This window comes from Hibiscus syriacus, unplaced genomic scaffold, assembly GCF_006381635.1.
Source record: "Hibiscus syriacus cultivar Baekdansim isolate YM2019G1 unplaced genomic scaffold, ASM638163v2 tig00003435_pilon, whole genome shotgun sequence".
NCBI classification, from domain to species: domain Eukaryota; kingdom Viridiplantae; phylum Streptophyta; class Magnoliopsida; order Malvales; family Malvaceae; genus Hibiscus; species Hibiscus syriacus.
Window position 1 is genome coordinate 40,806 of NW_024061971.1, and position 13,137 is coordinate 53,942.

Genomic DNA, 13,137 nt, shown 5'->3' on the forward strand with positions numbered 1-13,137 from the left:
CAAAAGGTAACTCTTTTACTTAGTTTCCTCGATTTTTCTCATTCAACCTTGCATTAAAGATTCATTAATTTCTTTCATTAGTCATTCAAACATAAAATGAATTACTAACGTAAATAAAAACCCAAAGAGAATGAAAAACGAATTATATCAGATATGATATACAACAAACTTAAATAAATTTCATAAATTGAATGTTCATGATTGTTTTTGTTACACATTCATGATTAATCAGATATAATATACTAATAAAATTGTATTTCATCTTAAGAAATAAATTTAAATAAGGAATGATAGTTTGGTAATAAATAATTTGAAATTTAATTTGAATACTAACTATTTAAATAAATTATAAAATAGGCAAATTACATTCCATTTCTATAACTCTTGTAAATGTAAATCGTTTACCCTAAAAGACTCAGAAACCTCTTTTGAGTAAATAACAGCCCACTATTTCATGTCAAGTTCGCATCTTTTTCTACTTTAAGAGCAAACCCTCCAAAAAGCAATAAAAAAGATAAAGAATTCTGATTAGGGTTTTACTTGGGAAACAGTAACCATGGCTCCCGATGCTTCAGTTGCCCTTGCAGGTTCCCACTTTCTTCAGATATCTGTGTTTTATGCTTATAGTTTTGCATTGTTGTTTACTGGGTTCTTTGTTTTTGAAGTTTGAATTCATTCAGGATAGAACTTTGATTCCTTTGGAGCAAGAAAAGTTGAATATTTTAGTGGGAATTCTTTACATCTTATTGTGTGTATTTTAGCTGAAGATATTTTTTTTCTTTTTTGCTGTTCTCTGAATGCAAATATTCGATGGTGTTGAATTTGGGAACTTGTTTGTATTTTTATTGCAGTGAGGCAGAAAGTTCAAAATTTTTTGAATGCTGCTTGTAACGGGAATCTTGATCTTCTCAAGAGTATGGCAACTCATGTTTCATCTTTAATTTAGTATTCCTATGGTTAAATGGTAATCTGAAATGCTTTTTTTCATTTTTATCTTTGGATAATTGTTTTGAGTAGAGATTGCGGCTCAACTTGACGACGGGGAGGGACTGGCAAAAACAGTAGCCGATATTAAGGATGCAAACAAACGAGGTGCAATTCATTTTGCATCAAGAGAAGGCAAGACTGAAGTGTGCAAATTCTTGTTGGAAGAATTGAAGCTTGATGTTGACACAAGAGATGAAGATGGTATGCATTTGATTTTTACGTCATACACGGCCAAAGTATTCTTAGTCCTCTGTTCTTTGTGTACTAAAGATGCTTTGACTTACATTCTTAAATTACTTAAAAATGCAGGTGAGACTCCTCTTCTTCATGCTGCCCGACAAGGTCATACTCTCACTGCAAAATACCTTCTAGAATGCGGTGCCAATCCTACTATACCCAGTCACTTAGGTGCCACAGCATTGCATCATTCAGCTGGAATAGGTGTGTTTCTTTTAGCTTGTGTTACTTTTCTGAGCATGGGAGTGCCAAATCAGAATTGAAGAAAAATAAAAACAATCCCCATGAAGGGCACAAGGCTCTTATTCTTGGGGTCGTGGGATCGAGTCCTACGAAGGGCATTTCATAATTCGGAGGTCTCCTACAGAAGCTGCTCTCAACCTGGCGTTGGGAGCAACCTACTATCCTACTTCCCCTTAGCCCATTACATATGGGAATAAGGGTCAGCTAATAATTTTTTTCTGATTTGGTAGTGCCAAATTCACTACTTTGCTTGCAGGGAATATTGAGTTGCTGAAGCATATACTGGCCAAGGGTGTTGAGGTTGATGGAATATTGAGTTTTTGAAGCATATACTGGCCAAGGGTGTTGAGGTTGATTCGCAAAGTGATGCTGGCACCCCTTTAGTTTGGGCTGCTGGTCATGGTCAACACGATGCTGTAAAAGTTTTGTTAGAGCATAATGCTAATGTATGTTCCCTTTTCATGTTGTAATACTTTAATGCAAAAATTCTGAGTAGAGAATTTCTGTGTTTTATTTAGACGCTTCTGTTTTTAATATTTTCTTTGATGCGATTTAATCTTTTACTGCCTTTTATGATTGCTTCTGCAGCCTAATGCTGAGACTGAGGATAATGTCACTCCATTATTGTCGGCTGTAGCAGCAGGATCACTTGCATGCTTGGACTTGCTGGTTCAGGTTTTGTATTTTCTTGGTACTCTAGTATGCTGGATACATTTTTCGGTTCTAATATAATGCTTTCAAGATGGAAGTTTTTTATTTGACTTATGCCATCTCACAAACATTTTCATCGTTGTCACTGAGTTTTGCATTTTCTTGCATGCAGGCTGGTGCTGAAGTTAATGTTACAGCTGGGGGAGCAACTCCATTGCATATTGCGGCAGACCATGGTAACCCAGAATTAATAAACAGCTTACTGAAAGCTGGAGCTGATCCTAATGTCATTGATGAGGTGAGATCACTAATGCATTCATTTATCAGACAATAATCATCATCATCTTGCTTGAAGGATACTTTTTTGATCTGTATGAATTTATTAATTATTAGTAAGGAAGTGGGAAGTTTCTTACATTTACGTGTTAGATGGTGCAGTATCAAGCTGTTATTTAAAGCACTCTCATCTCTGTTTGAACTTGAACCCTGAGCATACATTTGGTAAGAATAAGTTAGTCAAACTCACTTCTCTATTTTTGAGAAAATTTTGAGTCAAAAATTGTTTCCCCTGGGATTTTTAGTTTCTCTCTCTCGTTATCGAGGAAATTAAAGTATAATTACCATCGAAGTACAAAGTGTTGGTTTTATAGATTTATTAGTTGACTTTATTCTCCATTTTTTATTTTTTCATCTCATCACAGGATGGCCAGAAGTCCATACAGGTTGCAGCAGCCAGAGGCCAACGCAAGGCTGTTGAGATTCTTTCTCCTTAACATCGAGAATCGATGCCATTCCAGAGTGGACAGTAGATGGTATTCTTGAATACATGCAATCCGAAACTAGCAAGCAACTGGTACAATTGTTTATTTCTTACTCCTATTTTTCATTTGGCATTGTGATTTTTTTATTATAAATGTGATGAAGTGGTTGTACTCTTTTCTTCTCTTGTCCCTTTCAAGTCTCACATGGATGTCATAAAAAATTTCAACTAATTACATCTTTTTATGGTGAACTTGAGCTTGCTTTTTAGCTAATATGTACATGTGCTAAGAAATTGATTACACAACTTACGAGGTAGAAGAGGAAATCCGTTACTAAAGAAAATATCTTGACTAGCATTGCTAGAGTTATCAATCGGATTTAAGTGGATTGCCGCGGATTTCTCTACTTTGTGCAACTTTCTTGTTGTTCTTGGAATGGAAATGTCTATATACACCGGTTATCCACATTTATTTCTGAGGTGAATTTGGCAGGAGGAAATGAAAAATGTGAAGGAAGCCAAGGGAACAAGGGACACCGCGTTGCCAACTAGTGATCTCCCTGAGGTCTCCTCTTTTTTCTATTCAGTGATTTATCTTGTTGATTTTTTCATTCTAGATAGGTTATTTCTCTTCCCTTTTACTTTGAGTGGGTCATCTTTAAATGATTTGATTCCCACGGATTTTTGTTTTTGGTTAGCCGTTGCTTTGTAATTTCCATGGTTGGAGTCTATATTTGATATATTACCCGGGAGTTTGAAGTAATGAAAGAACATATATATTATTCTCCTCGTATAACCTTAAACAATTTATCTAGGTGGCACCCGAAGCAAAGAAGAAAGCTGCAGAAGCCAAGTCAAGAGGAGATGAGGCTTTCAAAAGAAAAGATTTTCTTACAGCTGTAGACGCATATACACAAGTAAGATGCTAATCTCATCCCGTGCTAAAGCATTAACAATGTTTCCGCTATTCTATTGTGAGATTGGACTTGGATCCTATTGTTCCCAGACTTGAAATTCTGTCTAAAATTTGAACCTCCACGTTGCATTTTGGCTCGTTTTTCTGCCTCTTTTCCTTTGAAGCGATCCAAAACCAAGCCTGGTACGTTACATGAAGGAAAATGAGTTTTCTGACATTTGGTTGATTGAGTGTTTATGTGCCTTAATCACGTGGTTTAATGCATTTACAGGCAATTGATTTTGATCCAACTGATGCTACGTTGCTTTCAAATAGAAGCCTTTGTTGGATCCGTATTGGACAACCTGAGCAGGCTTTAGCTGATGCAAAGGCTTGCAGAGCATTAAGACCTGACTGGCCAAAAGCTTGCTATCGGGAAGGTGCCGCTCTGCGATTGTTGCAGGCATGTTACTATCTATTACCCTATTTGTCGAAGTTTCTAGTATTGTCATTCTTGTTACCTGACCAATGTTCGGTCTATCCTTCTACTGCAGAAATATGATGAAGCAGCCAATGCCTTCTATGAGGGTGTGCAGCTCGACCCCGAAAATAAGGAACTCGTAAATGCTTTCAGGTTTGTAATCTCACCTCCTTGTCCTCTCTACTTAGGTTATCCACGTTTTTTGCTGCCTGTGAATTGATTTTTCCTATTGCTGGAGGTAAAATGTATGTCTTGACACATATTCCGACAGAGTATAGAGATACGACCTTTTCAAATACATGGAATAATTTAGGAAAATTTCAAACATATTCATGTTTGACGAATCCAAGTAATATACATGATTCTAGCTTTGTTTTCGGGTTCGCTAAATTTACAGGGAAGCTGTGGAAGCAGGGAGGAAGTTCCATAGTGAAGAAAAGGATAAATCTAAAGTTTCTGCTTAGCTGCTGATAACACCACAAGCAATTGAGAAGATGAAGAAGATTTATGAACATGAGAATGTACATTAGAAGCATGTTTTGAAAGCAAATCTATGTATCACAATTGCATGCTTTTTTTCCCCCCAATACATTTGTTCATCAATGATTACACACTTTCTTATTACCATTACACATATTATTGTCACAATTGAAAGAAGTTTACATGCTTTAGGGTTTATGAGCAAATTGTTTTTAGTCCTTTAAAAGTGGCTTAATCATTTCAAAGTCCTTTGACTTGTTCGATTGGTGATATTAGAAGAGTGGTTCATGTGTCTAGATATGCTAGATATATAGACCAATGGCAAAGTGGAAATAAAAGTATAAAAAGCATATTGAACATTTTAAAACTACGAGTATCATATTGAAAGATCTGTTAAAATATAGTGGATACTGACGCCATTATCCATTTAAAAAAAAAACTTATATTGATATTTATATATATTTTAAATAAATACTTAAATTTAATTGTTATACACATTTTAATGCCAAAATCTAGCTTTTTATCAGACATATTAACACATTTGGTTGACGACGGAGAAGTTAAATTCATGTTAGGTTTCAAAATACACGTAAAAAGTTAAATTTAAGAATTAATTTAGATAACATAAAATATATTCAACAATTTGATTCATATAAAAAATGTAAATATAAAATAATATATTAGTTTAAATTTAAAATCTTACGATTATTAAATACCTTTTCTTAGGTTATTATCCATGAATATATTCTCTCTTTTAAACATAGATGTAATTTTTTTTTCACTCTTGTTGTAAGCTTTATAATAAGAAATAATGATAATATTAATAAAAAAATGACTTCGGTCGCAATCTTGCCATCCTAGCTCAGCTGGTGGAGCGCGTGGTTTTTATCCACGTGGGTTCGATTCCTGCATAGGGTGAATCCTCAATTATTTATATACAATTTTTTTTAGGAATTTTAATAAATTAGAAATCTTGGAACTTTTCTTTTGGGATTTCCTTCACAACGAAGAATCCCTTTAATCCCACAAGATCCAAACTTTAGTGCTTAATCTCCCTTCCACTCTCTCCATTCTTTTCCCAAATCATTCAAAGATCCAATCTTTCTCCGAAAATGACGTCAACCACCACAACTTACGGCACCATCACGTCCGCCCCAACCCTCATTTCCTCACACGCCAAACACACGCGCCGCCCATGGTCGGAACTCTTCTCCCTCTCCTCTTTCGCCCTCCCTAACTCCGCCGCCGATGCCAAAGACCGTATAAAGCTTAATGTCTCCTACTTCCGGGTGAATTACGTTATTACAGCGCTAACGATCCTCTTCTTGACTCTCCTTTGGCACCCCACTTCGATGATAGTTTTTCTGATAACTTTCATTTTCTGGTGGTTTTTGTACCTCTTTAATGACAACCCAGTAGTTATTTTCAACAGAACAGTGGATGATACTGTTGTATTGGGGGCTTTGAGTTTCGCTACTCTGCTTTTATTGGTTGTCACGCATGTGGGTGTTAATGTGCTAGTTGGGTTGATTATTGCTGTGGTTGTTATTAGTGTTCATGCTGCCTTTAGAGGAACTGAAGATTTGGGTTCCCCTGGTGAAGAGGAGGAAAATGGGTTGCTTTCTGTTGTTGGAAGTCAGCCTTTGAGGCCAACTTCTGGATATAATAGGATCTGATTCCATCTTTTTGGTGTCGAATTGTTTCGAAAGTTGTTTTATAGGTGTTGATTCAAGTGGGGTTTAGCTTTAAGGTTGTGGAAATTGGAGTGGAGGATTTGGTTGTTTCATTTTTGTTAAATGATCCTTTTAGTGGTTGGGCTTTTGGTTGATGTCTGCCTTGTGGTTTAGGTGCTATTAGTTTAATCTTCGAGGTCGATAGTGTTCGAGTTCTTACTTGTTCCATGCATGAATTCATCCTTGTGGTTTAGGTGTTTTTAGGTTTGGCATTGGTGTGGAAGTTGGTGGTTTCTTGGGGTTTTGCTTTGAATTGTGTCATGGGGATTGAAGGCTGTCTTTTGGTCCTGGTGTTTCTCATTTCTCCTTTTAGTGGTTAGTATTTGTGGCATGAGTTGTTTCATTCATGAAATGATCCCTTTGATCATTCTTCATTCGGAGTTTTCAGTTGACACTCGGGTTAGAAGTGGATATAACAACTTCTGTACTTTTGATTGAAGCTTGAAAGAGGTGAGATCTTGCGGCTTAATAGTTTGTATATCCTGGAAATATAGGTGAAGGTGTGGCTGCCTGCTTGTTTGATGGTAATGTTGGTTGTGTCTTCTGGCCAATTAACATGACTGTTAAATGAAATCTCGTCGGTCGGTGTGGATAGGGATGATGATGATGATGAAGCTGTTGCAATTGCTGACTAGTATGACACCATGGGAGCTTTGAGGTGATTAGTTTGTTATCGTATTGTTCCGATTCCGAAGTTACTGTTTTAGTCACTCAAGTGTAATCACTGATTTTCTTCAACAACAAAAAAAAAAGTGTAATCACTGGTTTCGTTGCTTTTTGGTGTAGCACAATCTGGATGAATCTAAAGATCAAAACTCTTTGCTTGCAAACTCGGTGTCTTAGAACATGTCTCGTAATGGTTGTTTGATAACCTTGAAGCATTGACAGGTTTGTTTCAGCTTATAAGCTTTGGCTGTTTTACAATTTGCCAAAGAGGGTTGTAAATGAGATGAGATGTATCACAAATTATTCGAGTAAACGATATGATAGATTTATAATTTTTTTTATATTGAAAGATAATAAATATATTACAATCATATATATTATATAAAGTAAGGTGCAAAAGCCTATATTATCCAATAAATAAATAAATAAAATTATAAAATTTCAATTGTCAAATTTGAAATTGGTGATATTGTGTTTCTAAATTAATTAAACAAACAATTATATTTTTATATTAACAAGAAGCTGATACGACAATTAAAAAGTTATCAATGTGCCAAAATCATATGATTGTATTCATTTGCTATGCCATTCTAAATTAATTTTGTTTTAAAATTCTCATATATGTTCTTATAATTAATTTAAATTTTAATACTTACCAAATCTTATATATTTAGGAAATTAATTTAAACGATTCATTTCTTACAATTTACCCTAAATATGTTTCAATCCAAATTTTCTAAAAGGTAATAAAATATTAAACGATATTACTTTTTAGTTATAAATATTCAAGAATGAAATAAAAAAAATTCAGTAACTTAATGTGTATTACATGCATGTCCTGTGAAACCAGTTAAAACTATGATGATCCTACCTAAGATAACATATATGTTTAGATGATTGGAGTTGCGAATAATTCGGACAGAACATGAAAAAAAGATTAAACGGGCGTCTCAGGGAGCTTGGACTTTTCGACAATACGATAGAACCATAACGAAGTCCTTCGCTGATGAACCGACTGTTGCTGGGATCTTCGCTGTAGATGCAGTACGAAACCAATAGTCTACCAAGCTATGAAGTTGTAATGACGGTACGACCGGTTGACCTTGGCACATGATCTCCACCTGCAAAAATGCATTCACTTAAACCATAATGAAGAAAAATCATTGATAGGTTAAGAGTTTCATCAATGCCATCAAAACATGCTTATACCATGAACAGTTTAGATTTTTCCAACTTCCATGTGCTTTACAAAAGTAGATAAATCCAGTTCGAAACTTACGGAAAGAGGTAATAAGTTGTGAAGAGAAGTACAAGAAATGAGAACAAACATGGATATACTGAACCAAGAAAAGGGTCAAAGAATCTTCTGGAACCAGAGCTGAAACATTCTATCCGACAAGATGCAAACCGATATGAAACCAAGGAATTAAAACTGAAGTGCTACCGTTGTTTTTGCCTTTAGTTTCATTTCAGCATTCAGCTCCAGAAAACAAGAAAAGGAGAACAGCAAGCATCGTGATAACGAAAAATTATGGCAAAATAGCATCACTATTTTTGAATGATGTAAAATGTAGGCACTCTAAACTTTCTGGGAAAAACAGAAAACCTGGTAAAGGTCATCTCACCTCGGCTTCACTTGTAAGATCAAGTTTCTTTACAAGGTACTTTTGGATGAATGAGACTGGCATTTGACCATCCCTGTTACCATAAGAAAAGAAGTAAAATCATACGGACACTATAGCAATTTTTATGATATCACAAACTCAGCAGAAGCAAATGAGGGGCAAAAGCAGATTCCGAGTGGCTAGTACGGACAGACTACTCACTTTATCCTCAAGTAGCATGCAGAAAGCTGTGGAAGGGAAATATGTCCTATCCTGAAACCATTTCATAAAATCGATAGTAAATCAGAGATACTCAAGTTGAAAGTCTATCAGAAAATGAAGCATGCCATTGAGAATTCGCTCATCAAGAAAAGAACATACTGTAAGAGGCAAATCATTACTAAGTGTGTATAAAGTGTGAAATCAGTATCGTACAGGTCTTCACAAGCAACTAATGAGAACCAAATTGGATTGTTTTTTGTATTCCACTTAGACCCCAAAGTGTCTAGCATGATCCTATTGGAGCCAGCTGCCTTCTTTTGTGCTTCTGTATGCAACCTTCTACGTTTCACAGGTTTTGTAATCAAATTTGCCCCATTCTTTTCATCCAGGACTTTTGAATTCAGCCGATGCTCCTTACTTTTATATTTATGAATACTCAATTTTCCATCAGGAACAGTGGGGGATTCAAGGCCAGCTTTTATTTCAGGCGCATATAAATGACGATCAGGGCCATTATGTGGCTCAGATACAGAAGCTGGTGATGCCTGTGAATTTAACTTGGATGACTTTCTGTTAGCTGCTTCGACAAGACAGTTTAAGGATGTCCACAAATCTGCTTTCCCTTCCATAATTTCAACATCATCTGTATCTTCATTAGACCTGTGTTCACTAGAAGGTTTTGCCCCGGAACAATCCTGCATCGATTTAAGGAAGATGGACAAGTTTTCAAAAACTAAGTTTGAAGTTTACATAACATAATCGTAAACAATATTTCTTCAGCCTCCTTTACCTGCCTTTTACGTTGACTAATTTTGTTTGAGGAATCGGGTGAGGTTGAGCCTGAGGGATGATCTTCTGCGGAATCTTCTTTCTTAGGGGACCCCTCAACAGAGAAACTACACCCTCGAAAAATCAGCAATCCTTTTTCGTGCAGTAGCTTTCGTTCTCCTTCCAGTCAAACCACGCTGCATTGGCACTTTGGGAGTACTGACCACCAATGATGACAGTGATTTTTCTTTTCTTTTTGCTGGTGGTGAAGCTGAAGGCATAACCTCGGGAGCACTTATCTTTCTTCTTTTGTAAGGGAAAATTTTTGCCCTTACTTCTTGTAAACTGTGGTCTGGTCTGCATATATTTATAGGAAAAATAATTCTGTGCGAGCTTATAACAACACAAAACTTCATAATAAACACACCGACTGTAAGTTTTCATATATATACAGATTCTTCGGAAACTTGCATAGTATCACAAAAATGGAGTGCATCTAGCTAGCAGATATTTTAAAAGCAATATGCTAAAAGCAACATCTGCTGACACAGACTTGTAAAAAGTCCTTAAGAAGCCAAGGTGCAGCACGGGACGTGCGTCAGAGCATGCTGACGAGCGACTCAATGCATAAAAACTTTCATTTACGACGTTGAAATTGATATAACAGCACAGTTATACAATTTCTGTCCAGCGACAGTGGTTACAGAGATAAAAACATACAATACCAGACACAATCTTTCCAGCTATAATTCAGGAAAAAAAACCAATTTTGACATTAGTGGGACTTGATCAGAGCTTTTGAATTCTACTGCTAACAATTTGCACTGTTTACAGGGTAACAGTTATAGTTCTTATATTTGAAAAAGGATAATGACACAAGATTCATATATTTCTGAATACCCAGAATCAACAACCTGAGTTTGTCAACTGGCAGACATCCCAGCTCAATGTCGCATATGGGACAACAATCCATCCCTTCATCCGAGAGCTTCTCGTATATGCACTTCCTACAGACTGAATTGATTTCAAGATTCAGTGCATCGGAAGTGAGCCACAACAGCATAAATCAAACATTCCAAGGAAAAACAGCAGCAACCTTGACTTCGCAGTTCAACACATTATATGAATCAAAAGCACAACACAAAGCAGTACAATGTTCAAGTAGAAGTTGTACAATGTAGAAGCATTTAGTAGATGATCTCTCTTTGAAGATGACAACATTGATATTCAACTTAAAAGTGGGTTAATTAAAGCAACCTATATACCAACTTGTTCAAAAGGCAGTCCTTAATACATGAGACAGAAAAGTTGGCGTTCTTGCTGTCTTGCATACCAGAATCATTCATGGGGGCCAATTATGGCATACTCTAAATCTCCTACATAAGTCTGCCATATCCTTTGGCTATTATACAATCATATAATTCAAACCACCACTATGTACATACAACATACGTATATGCATGAGACCAACAAAGGTAAAGAAGTGAAAACAGAACATGGAGTATTGACCAGAACAACCAGGTTGCAAGAAAAATGAAATCACATTTAAAATAATTATAAATCGGATGACAAAAAAAATCTGAAATTTGGCATTCAATAGAAATCAAATACAAAACATCTGTAACGTATAGTTTAATGAATGTAAGACATCGAGAAAGACATATCTCGACACAACAGAACTAATCAAATAAATTGCAAAATAGTGAACCTCAGATGAAAAAACCCAGAAAGGAAAAACAACCCAGAATAAAATAATCATCAAAATACAACAAGAAAAAGAAGAAAACCCAGATCAGCAATTATCAAGGAAAGAAAAAGCACATGAAAAATAACATAAAAGAAAAGAGAAACTAACACGTATGGAGACACAGGGAAATAGTTGTAGCTTCCTTTAAAAGCTTATTACAAAGAGGGCATGTCATGCATGACTCTAAAGTTTCTCTCTTTACTTTGACAACACGATGATGACTACCACCAACCATCTTTTTCTCCCTTCACATTCAAAGGCTGAAACTGGTTCGATGAAGAAGAAAATTCATCAGCAAACAATGGGTAAGTCCAATAAACTAAGAAAAAAAAATTAGAAGAAGATTGAGGTTTTCGTTGGGTTCTGACAAGTGTGTGATTGGTGTCAAAAAGGATGGGAAGCTTCTTTATTATTACATGAAGGATATCGTGAAAGCCTGATCTAAACTGGAACAGATATGAATGGAAGGGGCGGGTTTTGGAGGTGGAATTTTTAGAACTTAACTACGTGAGTTTGGTTGGATTTTCGGACACAAAATAGAAAAGAAAACAAAAACAGCGGCTTGTAAAAGTCTTTTGGCTTTGGCTCTTGGTGGTTAACTGGTTTGAGTTTTATTTTTGGGGTAAACTAAGTATTTAGTCCCTCTATTTTGTTATCTAGTTATTTTTTAATATCATACTAAAAATTACGTTTTTATTTTATTTTGATCATCTTTCATTTTAAAAATAAAGGTTTAGTGGTATGTAAGGCCCTCAAACTTCTTTTAAAAAAATTAAATAATCAGCGAACTATTTTTACACTTAATATGACCTTCAAACTCAGAAAAATTCAATGTGACCATTTGACTAATAATTTTCGTCATTAATCATTACGATGTTGATGTGACAGTTTACAATGCTGACGTGATGGTATACTGTATTGATATGACAGTCTATGATAGCTTATGATGTGGATGATGATGCGATAGACTAAATTAATTTTTTCTAGTCATCATCACATCATCAATCACCGTGGACCATTACGTCAGCATCATATACTGCCATGAAGTATCATGAACTTCCACATCAACATCGTATCGATCAATGACGAAAATCATTGGTCAAATAGTTACATTAAATTTCTTTTGACTTTGAGGACCATATTGAGTGAAAAAATAATTCGAGGGTCATTTTTTTAGAAATGTTTAAAGGACTCACATACCATTAACCCCAAAATAAACAAAACTATTGACCTTTCATTTTTTTATTTTTTTAGTAATGAGATGACATTAGTTTATGACATGTCAATATCGTAATTAACTTTTAACAATGAGTGACCAAATAAAACAAAAACGTAAGATTACGTAAAATTTTGAAAAACGATATTTTAGTGATCAAAAAATTATGAAAATAATTGAGTGACTAAATATGTAGTTTACCCTTTATTTATTTTTCTTGGGTTTTCGAGTTCTCCGTGTAAAAACGATTACAAAAATACTTTTTCCTTCTTTAGCCTCTTTGAAAGATTAAGAACATGGTGTATATGTTGTTTAAGGAATATATCTATTTTAGGGGCCTAGATATGAAATTGTCCTTTTTATTTTAGGCTTAAAGGTTCCTAAAGTATATCTATGTTATATGTTTAATTAATTTAATCTATATAGAAAGTTAAATATCCAAATAGG

At 35.2% G+C, this 13,137-nt stretch overlaps 1 protein-coding gene and 2 pseudogenes across 1 annotated transcript; 2 read left to right on the forward strand and 1 right to left on the reverse strand.

The window, feature by feature from the left end:
- The first annotated feature begins 541 nt into the window (after nt 1–541).
- On the forward strand, nt 542–4,815 carry LOC120177201 (annotated as a pseudogene).
- A 917-nt stretch (nt 4,816–5,732) lies between these two features.
- LOC120177219 (PRA1 family protein E-like) lies at nt 5,733–7,099 on the forward strand. Its single transcript, XM_039183445.1, has one exon. It carries the CDS (start codon nt 5,847–5,849, stop codon nt 6,408–6,410), a length of 564 nt encoding a protein of 187 aa, XP_039039376.1. The 5' UTR covers nt 5,733–5,846; the 3' UTR covers nt 6,411–7,099.
- Nucleotides 7,100–7,964: 865 nt separating this feature from the next.
- On the reverse strand, nt 7,965–11,972 carry LOC120177210 (annotated as a pseudogene).
- Between the last annotated feature and the right edge of the window lie 1,165 nt (nt 11,973–13,137).